This window comes from Cherax quadricarinatus, chromosome 71 (genome assembly GCF_038502225.1).
Source record: "Cherax quadricarinatus isolate ZL_2023a chromosome 71, ASM3850222v1, whole genome shotgun sequence".
NCBI classification, from domain to species: domain Eukaryota; kingdom Metazoa; phylum Arthropoda; class Malacostraca; order Decapoda; family Parastacidae; genus Cherax; species Cherax quadricarinatus.
The window spans coordinates 6901165-6917431 of NC_091362.1; the positions used below are offsets into that span (position 1 = coordinate 6901165).

Genomic DNA, 16267 nt, shown 5'->3' on the forward strand with positions numbered 1-16267 from the left:
GCACCATGACCCAGTCAATGCAGGGGCTTGCATTATACCTTTTGGAGACTGCAACAGAATATATGCAGGTGAAGCAGCAAGAAACCTCGAAACGTGTCTCAATGAACACATTAATGCATGTAGGAATGATAACTTGAAAAATGCCTCATGAAATTCAACGATGCCTGACTAGTGATCAAACAACCTAATTTCCATCATTACTAATGTATTGAATCATCATTAATTGCTATTTCTAACACAATTAAGAAAAATAAAGTCAGCTTCATCATCTCTGAAGTATTAGCAAGAATCCTCCTCAAAACAATAAACCCTGCCATCACATAGTTGTTGCTGTTGATACACTACATAAGAACATAAAAGAAGAGGAACACTGAAACAGGCCTTCTCAAATCCAATTCACTAACAAAAATATTTAGCCAACCTATTTTCATGCTACCCAAGCAATAAGCTTTAATAACCTTTTTAACTCATATACAAGTCGGCTTTTACTATCATATGCATCACTATTACTACTACTACTACTATTATTACAACTACTACTTCTACAACAATTATATTGTGCCTTACACCTCACTCTAAGCTTATATATACCCTTTGTGTCCATGTATTGTTTGTAACGGCTTGACAAAGCTCCTGCAGAGTGAAATGTTGCCACAATAAAATGTCACATTAGTTGCACTTGTGTCCTTTCACCTAACAGAAGTGATATTAGTAACAACGACCCACATAAGTGATGCCGGTGTCAGTAATGTAGATCTACATACAAGACAGTGAAATGGTTAAACAATGAGCATCAACATAAATAAAATAATGAAAATTACTGTCAATGCCATAGATCCAACATAAGATCCCAAAGAGAAATACAAGTATTTTCTATTTAAATCATACTGAACCGTGGGTTCAAACCCCACCCGTGGTATGGCTTGTTTGCAATCGTGTCATTATGATTTTGTGAGTCATACTGAATAGCAATAAACAAAAAAATTATGACAAACAATGCTTTACTTTAAAAATAATAATTTTTTTTTTCAACAAGTCGGCCGTCTCCCACCGAGGCAAATATAAATAAATAAAAATACATATAAATATTAATGTGGTATAGCCTTTCATTAAGGGACTAACAGAGGGGGAGGGGGAGGGAAGGTGTATGATATTGCCAATTGTCTGAAACTGCCAAATTCATTTTTCATGATCGTCTCGATGTCTTCTGATGAAGCAGATTTGGTCTACTGATGCAGAAGACAACTGGACACTAAGAATGTGTGTATTGTAACCTGAATACTATAGTACAGTACTGTATAGTAGTTTCACAGTACAGTAGAACCCCCATATTCGTGGATTCGGTTTTTGTGGTTTCGGTTATCCGCAGTTTACCTTGGCCCAAAAATATTAAGGAGGTTGCAATTTGTGGTTTCATTTTTTTTATTTATCATCCAATTTCATTAATTCTTTTACTATTTGATTAGGAATGCATTATAAACCATGGTCATATAAAGTTTCATCAACATCACTCAACAAATTAATAAAAAACTACACTGAAAATTGGATTTGACAGCAAACGGAGACATACTGGCACTGCCAAAAGTCAGTCAGTCAATCAGTCAGTAAGTCAACCAGTCAATGAGTCAATTAGTCAGTAAGTCAATCAATACGTCAATTAGTCAGTCAGCCAAGCAGTCAGTCAGCAGTGAGTCAGCCAAGCAGTCAGTCAGCCAAGCAGTGAGTCAGCCAAGCAGTGAGTCAGCCAAGCAGTGAGTCAGCCAAGCAGTGAGTCAGCCAAGCAGTGAGTCAGCCAAGCAGTGAGTCAGCCAAGCAGTCAGTCAGCCAGCAGTGGTGGGGGTGGAGTAATGTTTTTTATTATTATTCTTATTTAATGTTGTTAATGTCTTATTGTGCATAATTTATCAGTTAAACTTTATCATTGGTATGTATGCAAACAAAAAACGATTTGTATATTGAGTTTGCTACTATCCACAGTTTTGGCATCTACAGTAGGGCTTGGAATGTATCACCACTGGATACAGGGGGACTACTGTAACAGAGTGGGTAAGAGTAAAAAAAAAAAAAAAAAAAAAAAAAACATATGTGGTCTGGTGCAACTGCAGGACCCATACACTCGGAGTAGTAGATAAAATATTTGGATTTCTTTCTGAAGCTGTTTCAATATTCCACCTCCCTACCACCCCATCTTTTTATTTTACCAATAGGTATATTTTATTACATACTGTGAGGGAAAAGTTCAACAGATAGGAGTATCGAGCAAGTACATGGTAACAATAGTTTGATTGCCGGCTACTTGTTAAGGTAGGGGAAGTCTAGCTCCTATCCCCCCCCCTTTTTCCCCCCACCCCGAAAGTGATAGTTTGATTGCCAGCTGCTTGTTAAGGTAGGGTAAGTCTAGCTCCCGCTATTCCCCCCTCCTTCCCCCCCCAAAAGGTGATGTGTGGGGCTCCGGTCAAACAGTAAATCACTCGACTCACAGCTCCCAACACTACTGTAAGTACACGCCTGCTCATATTTTAGTGGACTTATTGGTTGAAAGCTTCACTTTTGACCAATAATAAACTTAGTCCCTTCAGCCTTGATATCTCATAAATATTTTAATAATCACCACGTCTTTTAGGTATTGTACTTATCATGGAGAGTGATTTCTTAAGCAGTGGGTAACCTGTCTCTCTTTACAGCTTGGAATGACAGATTGGGTCACCTGCCAACCAACGAGAAGAATTGATGGAGACGGACTAAAGTCCTGAGACGTCCAATGTTGGATCTATCTACCTGTTATGTATAGACGCAGGACATAACCCCTCATCATAGCAGTGGTAACGAACCTGCTTTCCTTTCATCTGGACTAATTATTCACGGTTATACTCGGTGAAGAACAAGCCATTGGGTTGTCACCAACACCTGCAACCCTCCCCCCCACATCATCAGCAATGGCTACGATTTCTACAAGACTGTGTCAACCTCCACCAGACACCCCATTATCACTATATATATATATTAGTGTTGAGTTCAAATGTCGTTTCTTCATTTCATTTTTCATTTTTCTTTCAAATAGGATATACCTTTCATGTTTCACTGTTTTATGTTTGCTTTAATAAATAATAAAGTGTTTATCTTTGTGAATTATTTCTTTTTCTATTCATTAATTTTCCTGAGGAGGAGCCAGCCTTGGTAATACTGTCTGAAGTTGTTACAGGGCTGAGTAAGCCTTCACACATACTGTAATACACAAGGCTTAAAACATGCACTAACAGTACAAAGATGGAATATACAATACATGAGGTTTGACGGATGCATGACACTGCATCTCTCAAAATTGTCCCTAAGGTGTTCAGGGAGAATCGCTGCTACAAATTCACTAGATGCCACACACAGACAGAAAAAAAACAAAAACAAACACATACACACAGTAAAACGTCTCATTAACAGTCTAATAGGGGAAGAGGGTGCACAATAATGCAGGTTGTCCACAACTCCTGAATTATAAAATTAATATTTGATGATCATTAAGTTGTCATATATCATCCTGCATCTGCAACCCTCCTGAATTTGAAATATCCAGTTTGCATGCTTAGTAACTTTTTGAAAGAGAAAGATCAAGTTCCTGTATGAAGGAGAAAATAAAAAAAGGAAAATTGTTGGTTTATAATAAAGTGAAAAATACAAGGTAACAAAATTTTCTCCATGTGTTCTAATTTCTAAAAGGCAGCCAAATGGTGATTAAGACCAGGATTCATATACAGAATAGTAGAGCATTTATGTATGTGTGTGTGTTAGTTACCATTTTGTCCTAGGCACATGTCGATTTGACACTAGGCCTGTTGTGTGTGTAGGTGTGTGTGTAGGTGTGTGTGTGTAGGTGTGTGTGTGTGTGTAGGTGTGTGTGTGTGTGTGTGTGTAGGTGTGTGTGTGTGTGTAGGTGTGTGTGTGTGTAGGTGTTAGTTACCATTTTGTCTGTGTGTGTGTACTCACCTAGTTGAGGTTGCAGGGGTCGAGTCCAAGCTCCTGGCCCCGCCTCTTCACTGATCGCCACTAGGTCACTCTCCCTGAACCGTGAGCTTTATCATACCTCTGCTTAAAGCTATGTATGGATCCTGCCTCCACTACATCGCTTCCCAAACTATTCCACTTGCTGACTACTCTGTGGCTGAAGAAATACTTCCTAACATCCCTGTGATTCATCTGTGTCTTCAACTTCCAACTGTGTCCCCTTGTTGCTGTGTCCAATCTCTGGAACATCCTGTCTTTGTCCACCTTGTCAATTCCTCTCAGTATTTTGTAAGACGTTATCATGTCCCCCCTATCTCTCCTGTCCTCCAGTGTCGTCAGGTTGATTTCCCTTAACCTCTCCTCGTAGGACATACCTCTTAGCTCTGGGACTAGTCTTGTTGCAAACCTTTGCACTTTCTCTAGTTTCTTTACATGCTTGGCTAGGTGTGGGTTCCAAACTGGTGCTGCATACTCCAATATGGGCCTAACGTATCAAATGTATGTATGTGTGTGTGTGTGTGTGTGTGTGTGTGTGTGTGCACGCTCACCTAGTTGAGGTTGCAGGGGTCGAGTCCAAGCTCCTGGCCCCCCCCCTCTTCACTGGTCGCTACTAGGTCACTCTCCCCGAACCGTGAGCTTTATCATACCTCTGCTTAAAGCTATGTATGGATCCTGCCTCCACTACATTGCTTCCTATGCGTGTGCATGCGTGCGTGCGTGCGTGCGTGCGTGTGTGTGTGTGTGTGTGTGTGTGTGTGTGTGTGTGTGTGTGTGTGTGTGTGTGTGTGTATGTGTGTGTGTATGTGTGTGTGCGTGCATGCACGTGTGTAAGTGTGTGCGCGCGTGCTAAAGAAATACACATCAAATTCTCTTTTAAAAATTTTGCATATCTTTTACTCAGGAAAATTCCTTCATCTGTGGGGGTCATTCAGCACTTTCCTATCAGCAATATTCAGATATTTTCTACAGGTTTTGTAGATGACTCTACTAACCGTACCAAAGGAGTAAGAACTAGACCTAAGAGCTCAGTATAGGGATTTGAAGAGGAGGCTGGAACTGCACAGATTAAATAAAAGCAATAATGATATTTGAGACATCTTTTAACCCTTTCAGGGTCCAGACCCCCAATCTGAAACTTTTTCACAGGGTCCAAGAATTTAAAAAAAAAAAAATTATCTTTTCTTATGAAATGGTAAAGAATTTTTTTCTGAAGGTAATAAAACAAAAAGTACAAAATTTGATGGAAATTAAGGAAATTACACTCGCGAATTTTGATGCGTCAGCGATATTTACAAATCAGCGATTTTGCCCGCTTTGACTCCCATTGTAGGCCAATTATGTTATTCCAGTAGACCAAATTCTTAGCTATTTCACTAGTAATATTTTTATTTTATTGAATGAGCACAAGAAACTGCCCAGTCAACAATTTTAACTATCCAATAAAGTGATTGGAAATTAGTAATTTGGCAAATTTCATGCAAAGTTCAAAATATTTCAATTTCAAAATAGAGTCCATAAAAAAACAATGCAGGCATTCCTGGCACTAAAATAACATTTCCTCTGTTTATTGGTTACATTTCCAGACTTTACAAATTAATTGCATTTTGATTTTTTATTCACAAAGAATTTTTATTCACACCAAAAAATAGACGATTTACTTTATGCAATATTGTAATAATTGTATAAATAATATCAGCACATTCGTGAATGCACATTAGACCCACAAGCTGACATATATTGGATGCGTGACATCACTTGTTTACTCTTGAACATCAGCAAAAATTGAACATTTCTGCTACTGTGAACTCGGTTTCAAGCCATTTTCAGTACTAAAACCAATCAAAATCATCTCTATTTCTGTAATATATCTTCCATTGTATCAAATGAGACCAAGAAACCACGAATACAACCATAAAAAACATACGAATACACACAACAAAGGCACTGTTTTAATCCAAAAACATGGCTGCAGTTTTTTTTCTCATTATGCACTGCATGCTGTAGGATTTGTATTATATGGTGCACACTTATCACATAGAGGCATTCTCTCATATCTAGGCCCAAATTTACCACTCACAGCTTATCTGAGTGAGTTTGAGTTCATGGCACAGAACTACAGCTTGGACCCAGGCTTCAAAGCCATAGAACTGCAGGATGGACTCTCTAAGGGTTAAGAAATGTAGGTATGAAGCCACTGACACCGAGACAGAGTAGTGTTTGTGAAGCCAACACCAGCTACTAAGCTGAGAGAAAATACAGTAGACATACATAATTTGCGCAGGTTATGTTCCCGAAAACAGCGTTTCTAATGATTTCTGCAACTTATGGACAAAAAAATGCATGGGTAAAAAAATAGGGTAGAGTTCCTCTGAAGTCCATTTCCGAAGCCTGGGGGAAGCTGGTTATTTACTCAGTTTAAGACTTTATTTCTTTTATAACATTATTAGTATAGAATAACAAGCTGATGAATTATGCACATGTGTAACACCTAGATATCTTTACTGTTAAGAGGTTTCACCAATGCCTTTCTCAATTCAGTAAAGCATATTATAGAAAGTGTGAAGTGGGAGCATGAATGACCCTCAAAACCACAAGTACTGAAATCATCATACAGTATTTCTGTGGCACACATATTTGTTTGACATAAGGTAAAAGTGGCCAGAAAGAGTTTTATCTTACCTATCATTCCTTACTCTTTGTTCTTGTTGCTACTGAAGTATGTAGATATAGTTCATGTTGCCCTTAGTGGCCAAAATGGCCAACTGTGGTTTCCAACCTGTGGCCTTCATCTTCACTACATCACAAACACTATACAATTTACTCTTATAATAATATTTTCACACTTTATCAATAAAGTTTTTATCAACCACCTAATATATTCAACAAATATAAAAATGCAGGTAGCATAGGCAAATGGTTAAGGCACACGAATGTGTAATTATGTACTTGCCTATTTGTACTCACCAATTTATGGTTGCAGAGGTTGAATCATAGCTCCTAGTCCTGCCTCTTCACTGATCGCTACTAGGTCCTCTCTCTCCCTGCTTCATGAGCTTAATCAAACCTCATCTTAAAGCTATGTATGGTTCCTGCCTCCACTACAAAACTTTCCAGACTATTCCACTTTCTGCCAACTCGATGAGTGAGTAACCTTCCCAGGAATAACTAAACCATGTTGATAACTGGTTCTGAGAACCTTTAATCACAATTTTCTTAGCAATTATAAGTTTCACACCTAATTATTTGTTTGGTACCTCCAGCATCACCTTTATTCATGTTGGGTGCCATGATTAATATCCAAAGATGAAGTATAGTATTGACATGAATGAAAACAGAGGGGATAACCACAAAAAGACTATCATATGGCACATGTTCAGAGATTGACAGCTAATTTGCTTACACTAAGCAGTGATGTTCTGCTTCCCCCACACCAAAACAATGGCCTTGCCAAAGGGGTGTGGAGGGATGATCTGTAAGGTACTGTGCTCCACTAATTGCACCCCAGTGTGTCTTAATGGTAATGGTGCACTACTACTGGAAATTTTTTTTTTTTTTTCAACAAGTCGGCCGTCTCCCACCGAGGCAGGGTGACCCAAAAAAGAAAGAAAACAATTTTCTTCTTATTCTTTTTAGTAATCTTTACAGGAAAAGGGGTTACTAGCCCATTGTTCCCGGCATTTTAGTTGACTTTTACAACACGCATGGCTTACGGAGGAAAGATTCTTATTCCACTTCCCCATGGATATAAAAGGAAAAGTAATAAAGACCAAGAACTATTAAGATAAAATCAAAGAAAACTCAGATGAGTGTGTATAAATAAATGTGTACATGTATGTGTAGTGTGACCTAAGTGTAAGTAGAAGTAGCAAGACATGCCTGTAATCTTGCATATTTATGAGACAGACAAAAGACATCAGCAATCCTACCATCATGTAAAACAATTACAGGCTTTCGTTTTACACTCACTTGGCAGGACGGTAGTACCTCCCTGGATGGTTGCTGTCTACCAACCTACTACCTACTACTGGAAATGAAAAACTAAATTTAAATTGGAGAATACTGAGAAACTGAAGATCATGGCATAAGACTTTGATGCAGCACAGAACAGGTTATTAAAGTATGAGGATCTAAAGCAACATAATCTAAGCAGCTACTTTAAGATAAAACATTATTGCAACGAATGGAAAAGAACAACAATATACAACAATACATACAGACTTTGCTAAACATTTAACAAGCACCAAAAACATACTTTCTCAGTGGAACTTACTGTAGAAGTTCCCCGAGACAGACTTACGCAAGCCTTCTGTAATGGTTGAGCCACTCTTCTGTCATTTGAGCTACTGCTAGTGGTTTCTTAGTGAGGTGCTGCTGGGCCACCAATACTCCTCCCTCGCTCACACATACCTCCAGCCACTGTCTTAGCAATGTTTCCTCACAACCAACCTGAGAAAAAGAAAATAAAATGATAAATATATCAGGCTCTTATCTATAATGTTACAACCATGGATGAATGAACAGCTCCATTCTGAGGGAGTGACCATGAAAGGCTCCAGGAAGCCCCAAATTCAAGGGCTTTTAATCCAAGTAACCAGAGCTACCTACCCATTTCTCAGATCACACCTGATTACCTTCCTTTCCCCATGTGCTGTATGACCACTACAGGCTTAGCACTTCCCCATGGATACAACAGTCCAAGCAGCTCCAACTCATAATAATCTGGTCAATTGTATTTCCACTTATGCACTCATAGTTATTTTCCACATGTACTCCCCAAGTTTCCTTTACAAGAAGCATTTGTCTTGCCATTACTCTAGCCTTTGTAATTCGTGCTTCTGTACAAGTGTGGGCAGACAACAACCACACTTTAAATTATTGCCACCTGAGCAGCTAGTTGACTAGTCTTTATCTTATGCCACTGGCTAGTTTTTCTATCTGAATTTTACAAAATTATGCCATTTCATAAATTACAATCTCACCACATACTAATAATTTAATTATCTGGTTGATACAAAACAAGGAAACAATATTAAATTTTAAGTCTATTATTAACACTGAAATTGTTTGTCATCTCTGGTAGGGTCAATTAGACTTGCTGTATTTATAATGAGTTGAATTTTTGAATGATCAAAGACAGTGATTTAGTTTTTAACCCAATCAACAGTATATTTCCAAACACTTTATAATTCATGTGATTAAGATCTCCATACAAGCTGAGCTATCAAAGATACTTGTATACACAAGTTTAACATGGCAGCGGCATCCTATAATATACTGTTCATATGGCTTTCTTCATACACATGTTTTACTGATTCTTAACTTTCATCATAATGGACAATGGCTCTGACAGCTTCTATCTGGACTCTTCTTCAAACAGTTCATTTACTAGTTCATTTCTGACTTGAGTGATTTAAGCTTTGGTTTAACATTCTTATTATATCTGACATTCATTTTATCGAATGTTAGTTTAGCTAAGGTATTGACTTCATCATGTACATGGAGGCCCATGCAAGTAGGAAATCAAGATTTTCATTTTAATTCCAGAAACTGAAAACGTAAGTCAAGTGATGCCCCAAATCCCAGGACAGATGTAAGCTGAGCCATGTCTCTTTAGAGATTAATTATTCAAATACTGTATTGTTTCCATGTACCCTGCTGGTGTTTTTTATTTGGGTTGAGAAAATTGAGTAAATGTGCAGTTCTTGTAAGCATGTTGCTGGGTGTATAAGGGCCGCTGACAGTAGAGGTGAAGGTGGCAGCAAAGGCGGCGGCGTTAGTCAGTAGTCCTATATACCTCCAACAACAAAGGAGGAGTCAGTTTCGTGCTGTCCTTTTTCTATCAATTAAACGCTTAACTTACTTGCTACACTGTTAATACTACACTTTATCGCTGGCTGGTGCTATAGCCTTTATCAACTCCTGCTGCTTTAGTATTGTACATATTGCAGAATCACTGAAAAAGGCACATTCTCCCATGGCTGGCACTAGAAGCTTTCTTTGGGTCCAGAGTGGCTTATTTAGCAGTTGCGAGCACTAAAAAGAATGGAATAATACAAAATGTATCGTATGAACGCGTGGGATTATTCTCATTGGCTGGTAAACAATGGCACACTGGCTGTACATGGAGTGTCAGGGCCACTCAGGCCACACGGACACATTCCAGACGAATGACTTATACCGAGTTCAGTGACGTTCACCAAGCCAATATTTTGATGAAAAAACGTTACCTATTCCGAATATTACTTATTCCGATGACGACTTAAAATCCGGGAGTCCACTGTAAATTATATACACTTGGAAAATCCTAGAGGGATTAGTACCAAACTTGCACATGAAATCACTCTGTACGAAAGCAAAAGACTCAGCATATAATGCAACATCCCCCCAATGAAAAGCAAGGGTGCCACTAGCATGATAAGAGACAACACAATAAGTGTCAGGGACCCAAGACTGTTCAACTGCCTCCCAGCATACATATGGGGCATTACCAATAGACTCCTGGCTGTCTTCAAGAAGGCACTGGACAGGTACCCAGCCATGGTGGATCAGGGCCTGGATGATCAGGCCCTGATCCATCGTGAGGCCTGGTCACAGACTGGTCTGCAGGGGCACTGACTCCCGAAACCCTCTCCAGGTATATATTCCAGGAGGTATAGGTAGGTGTGCAACAACATACATTGTGGAGAGTGTACTCCAGGTATGTGAGCATCAACACACTGTGGAGAGTGTCCTCTATGCTGGTGGTCAATGCACTCACTATGCATTACATCCAGCACTCACTATGCATTACATCCAACACACTCACTATGCTTTACATCCAACACACTCACTATGCATTACATCCGACACATTCACCTGACTACTTTAAAGAAACATTAACTCAGGTGCACTGACTTACCTCAGCTTGTGTGAGAAAATGTACAGGCAGCAGCTTGGCATCGTGAGTCATCAGAGGAAGGAACACCACCTGGGGCTCACCAGCATCTAAGATTGCACCTGAAGATGGCAAATCATACACATGAATATAATTTATAAGTTTGTACACATTCAAAAAGAAAATTATTATTGAATAATCATTACAATTTCATGGTCAGCACAAATAAGCAACTATGAGAGAAATTTTTTACTGTATTATTATTATTATTATTATAGGGAAGGGGTGAAGGAGGGGGGGTGGCAATACTGCAACTTAAGAGGGTCATTTACAGTTTAATATCTGCACACTTTTGGCAAGACAGTTACTGAATGAGGGCTGGAAAATGTTGCCTTTTCTGGGGTCACTATGTTGGATGGTGGTAGTAAGGAGGAGGAGGAGGAGGGAAGAAGAGGGAGGAGGAGATTATTGTAATATTTATGGGAAGTACTAAGTCCATAAGGGTCATATATTGGCTGGGTAAGGGAAGTGATAAGGTATATACCAGAGAAGGGGAGGGTGTGAGATGTACTTGTCTCTTGTCAGAAAAAGATTGCAATGAAACCTTTATTACAATATTTCATTCAGACCAGATTTTATACAGTAGAAAACATAAAATATGTATAACTTATTACCAAACCTCTTCCTACACATAGCTCAATTACAGGTTCCCCATTTTCATTTATCCCTGGCACTCCAAATTTTCCTACTACTCCCTCCACTCTTTATCCCTCTCTCTTTATCCTGTTAAAATACTATCTTACCATCTACAAGTTATCCATTTCCACCCACTTCCCAGAACTCAAGTCCAGGATTCTAAATAAACGTTAGAACCCAAGGCACCAAATGTGTAGATAATGTTCAACAGCAGTGAAACAAAGGCCCAATATATTTTTTTTTTTTTTTTAACAAGTCGGCCATCTCCCACCGAGGCAGGGTGACCCAAAAAAGAAAGAAAATCCCCAAAAAGAAAATACTTTCATCATCATTCAACACTTTAACCTCACTCACACATAATCACTATAAAGATACACAACATATCCCTCCAAACTGCTAATATCCCGAACCCCTACTTTAAGAGTGCAAGCATTGTACTTCCCATTTCCAGGACTCAAGTCCGGCTATATAAAAATAACCGATTTCCCTGAATCCCTTCACTAAATATTACCCTGCTCACACTCGAACAGATCATCAGGTCCCAAATACCATTCGTCTCCATTCACTCCTAACACGCTCACGCACACTTGCTGGAAGTCCAAGCCCCTCGCCCACAAAACCTCCTTTACCCCCTCCCTCCAACCTTTTCGAGGATGACCCCTACCCCGCCTTCCTTCCCCTACAGATTTATACACTCTCCATGTCATTCTACTTTGATCCATTCTCTCTAAATGGCCAAACCACCTCAACAACCCCTCTTCAGCCCTCTGACTAATACTTTTATTAACTCCACACCTCCTCCTAATTTCCACACTCCGAATTTTCTGCATAATATTTACACCACACATTGCCCTTAGACAGGACATCTCCACTGCCTCCAACCGCCTCCTCGCTGCTGCATTCACAACCCAAGCTTCACACCCATATAAGAGTGTTGGTACTACTATACCTTCATACATTCCCTTCTTTGCCTCCATAAATAAAGTTTTTTGTCTCCACATATACCTCAACGCACCACTCACCTTTTTTCCCTCATCAATTCTATGATTAACCTTATCCTTCATCAATCCATTCGCCGACACATCAACTCCCAAGGGTCTGAAAACATTCACTTCTTCCATACTCCTCCTCCCCAATTTGATATCCAATTTTTCTTTATCTAAATCATTTGATACCCTCATCACCTTACTCTTTTCTATGTTCACTTTCAACTTTCTACCTTTACACACACTCCCAAACTCATCCACTAACCTTTGCAATTTTTCTTTAGAATCTCCCATGAGCACAGTATCATCAGCAAAAAGCAACTGTGTCAATTCCCATTTTGTATTTGATTCCCCATAATTTAATCCCACCCCTCTCCCGAACACCCTAGCATTTACTTCTTTTACAACCCCGTCTATAAATATATTAAACAACCATGGTGACATTACACATCCCTGTCTAAGACCTACTTTTACTGGGAAGGAGTCTCCCTCTCTTCTACACACCCTAATATGAACCTCACTATCCTCATAAAAACTCTTTACAGCATTTAGTAACTTACCACCTATTCCATATAGTACTTGCAACATCTGCCACATTGCTCCCCTATCCACTCTATCATATGCCTTTTCTAAATCCATAAATGCAATAAAAACTTCCGTACTTTTATCTAAATACAGTGGACCCCCGGTTAACGAACCTTTTTCATTCCAGTAGTATGTTCAGGTGCCAGTACTGACCGAATTTTTTCCCATAAGGAATATTGTGAAGTAGATTAGTCAATTTCAGACCCCCAAACATACACATACAAACGCACTTACATAAATACACTTACATAATTGGTCGCATTTGGAGGTGATCGTTATGCGGGGGTCCACTGTACTTTTCACATATATGCCTCAATGTAAACACTTGATCTACACACCCCCTACCCACTCTGAAGCCTCCTTGCTCATCCGCAATCCTACAATCCGTCTTACCTCTAATTCTTTCAATTATAACCCTGCCGTACACTTTTCCTGGTATACTCAGTAAACTTCTTTCTTTCAACGCACCAGCCGTATCCCACTGAGGCAGAGTGGCCCAAAAAGAAAAACGAAAGTCTCTCTTTTTAAATTTATTAATTTATACAGGAGAAGGGGTTACTAGCCCCTTGCTCCCAGCATTTTAGTCGCCTCTTACAACACACATGGCTTACAGAGGAAGAATTCTGTTCCACTTCCCCATGGAGATAACAGGAAATAAACAAGAACAAGAACTAGTAAGAAAATAGAAGAAAACCCAGAGGGGAATGTATGTATGTATGTATGTATGTATGTGTGTGTGTGTGTGTATGTGTATATATATATATATATATATATATATATATATATATATATATATATATATATATATATATATATATATATATATATATATATATCTATATATATATATATAATATATATTTTTTTTTTTTCAACAAGTCGGCCGTCTCCCACCGAGGGAGGTGAAAGTGTATAAACTAAGGGAGGAGGAAGTTCGGGCGAGATATAAGCGACTATTGGCAGAAAGGTGGGCTAGTGCAAAGATGAGTAGTGGGGGGGTTGAAGAGGGTTGGAATAGTTTTAAAAATGCAGTATTAGAATGTGGGGCAGAAGTTTGTGGTTATAGGAGGGTGGGGGCAGGAGGAAAGAGGAGTGATTGGTGGAATGATGAAGTAAAGGGTGTGATAAAAGAGAAAAAGGTAGCTTACGAGAGGTTTTTACAAAGCAGAAGTGTTATAAGAAGAGCAGAGTATATGGAGAGTAAAAGAAAGGTGAAGAGAGTGGTGAGAGAGTGCAAAAGGAGAGCAGATGAAAGAGTGGGAGAGGCACTGTCAAGAAATTTTTATGAAAATAAGAAAAAATTTTGGAGTGAGTTAAACAAGTTAAGAAAGCCTAGGGAAAGTATGGATTTGTCAGTTAAAAACAGAGTAGGGGAGTTAGTAGATGGGGAGAGGGAGGTATTAGGTAGATGGCGAGAATATTTTGAGGAACTTTTGAATGTTAAGGAAGAAAGGGAGGCGGTAATTTCATGCACTGGCCAGGGAGGTATACCATCTTTTAGGAGTGAAGAAGAGCAGAATGTAAGTGTGGTGGAGGTACGTGAGGCATTACGTAGAATGAAAGGGGGTAAAGCAGCTGGAACTGATGGGATCATGACAGAAATGTTAAAAGCAGGGGGGGATATAGTGTTGGAGTGGTTGGTACTTTTGTTTAATAAATGTATGAAAGAGGGGAAGGTACCTAGGGATTGGCGGAGAGCATGTATAGTCCCTTTATATAAAGGGAAAGGGGACAAAAGAGATTGTAAAAATTATAGAGGAATAAGTTTACTGAGTATACCAGGAAAAGTATACGGTAGGGTTATAATTGAAAGAATTAGAGGCAAGACAGAATGTAGAATTGCGGACGAGCAAGGAGGCTTCAGAGTGGGTAGGGGATGTGTAGATCAAGTGTTTACATTGAAACATATATGTGAACAGTATTTAGATAAAGGTAGGGAAGTTTTTATTGCATTTATGGATTTAGAAAAGGCATATGATAGAGTGGATAGAGGAGCAATGTGGCAGATGTTGCAAGTATATGGAATAGGTGGTAAGTTACTAAATGCTGTAAAGAGCTTTTATGAGGATAGTGAGGCTCAGGTTAGGGTGTGTAGAAGAGAGGGAGAATACTTCCCGGTAAAAGTAGGTCTTAGACAGGGATGTGTAATGTCATCATGGTTGTTTAATATATTTATAGATGGGGTTGTAAAAGAAGTAAATGCTAGGGTGTTCGGGAGAGGGGTGGGATTAAATTATGGGGAATCAAATTCAAAATGGGAATTGACACAGTTACTTTTTGCTGATGATACTGTGCTTATGGGAGATTCTAAAGAAAAATTACAAAGGTTAGTGGATGAGTTTGAGAATGTGTGTAAAGGTAGAAAGTTGAAAGTGAACATAGAAAAGAGTAAGGTGATGAGGGTATCAAATGATTTAGATAAAGAAAAATTGGATATCAAATTGGGGAGGAGGAGTATGGAAGAAGTGAATGTTTTCAGATACTTGGGAGTTGACGTGTCGGCGGATGGATTTATGAAGGATGAGGTTAATCATAGAATTGATGAGGGAAAAAAGGTGAGTGGTGCGTTGAGGTATATGTGGAGTCAAAAAAACGTTATCTATGGAGGCAAAGAAGGGAATGTATGAAAGTATAGTAGTACCAACACTCTTATATGGATGTGAAGCTTGGGTGGTAAATGCAGCAGCGAGGAGACGGTTGGAGGCAGTGGAGATGTCCTGTCTAAGGGCAATGTGTGGTGTAAATATTATGCAGAAAATTCGGAGTGTGGAAATTAGGAGAAGGTGTGGAGTTAATAAAAGCATTAGTCAGAGGGCAGAAGAGGGGTTGTTGAGGTGGTTTGGTCATTTAGAGAGAATGGATCAAAGTAGAATGACATGGAAAGCATATAAATCTATAGGGGAAGGAAAGAGGGGTAGGGGTCGTCCTCGAAAGGGTTGGAAAGAGGGGGTAAAGGAGGTTTTGTGGGTGAGGGGCTTGGACTTCCAGCAAGCGTGCGTGAGCGTGTTAGATAGGAGTGAATGGAGACGAATGATACTTGGGACCTGACGATCTGTTGGAGTGTGAGCAGGGTAATATTTAGTGAAGGGATTCAGGGAAACCGGTTATTTTCATATAGTCGGACTTGAGT

The 16267-nt window shown here is 39.2% G+C and overlaps 1 protein-coding gene across 4 annotated transcripts in view; it reads right to left on the reverse strand.

The window, feature by feature from the left end:
• Positions 1-16267, reverse strand: part of trbd (ubiquitin thioesterase trabid) — a 111837-nt gene that overhangs the window by 15163 nt on the left and 80407 nt on the right. For 3 of the 4 annotated variants that reach the window (XM_053793626.2, XM_053793623.2, XM_053793624.2), the window contains 2 exons: positions 10895-10992; positions 8294-8442 (listed from right to left, as the gene is read on the reverse strand). In XM_053793626.2, the coding sequence (XP_053649601.1) occupies positions 8294-8442; positions 10895-10992 (247 nt within the window). Of the gene's footprint in view, positions 1-8266; positions 8443-10894; positions 10993-16267 lie in introns of all 4 variants that reach the window. The other variant, XM_053793625.2, reaches the window with a different exon arrangement.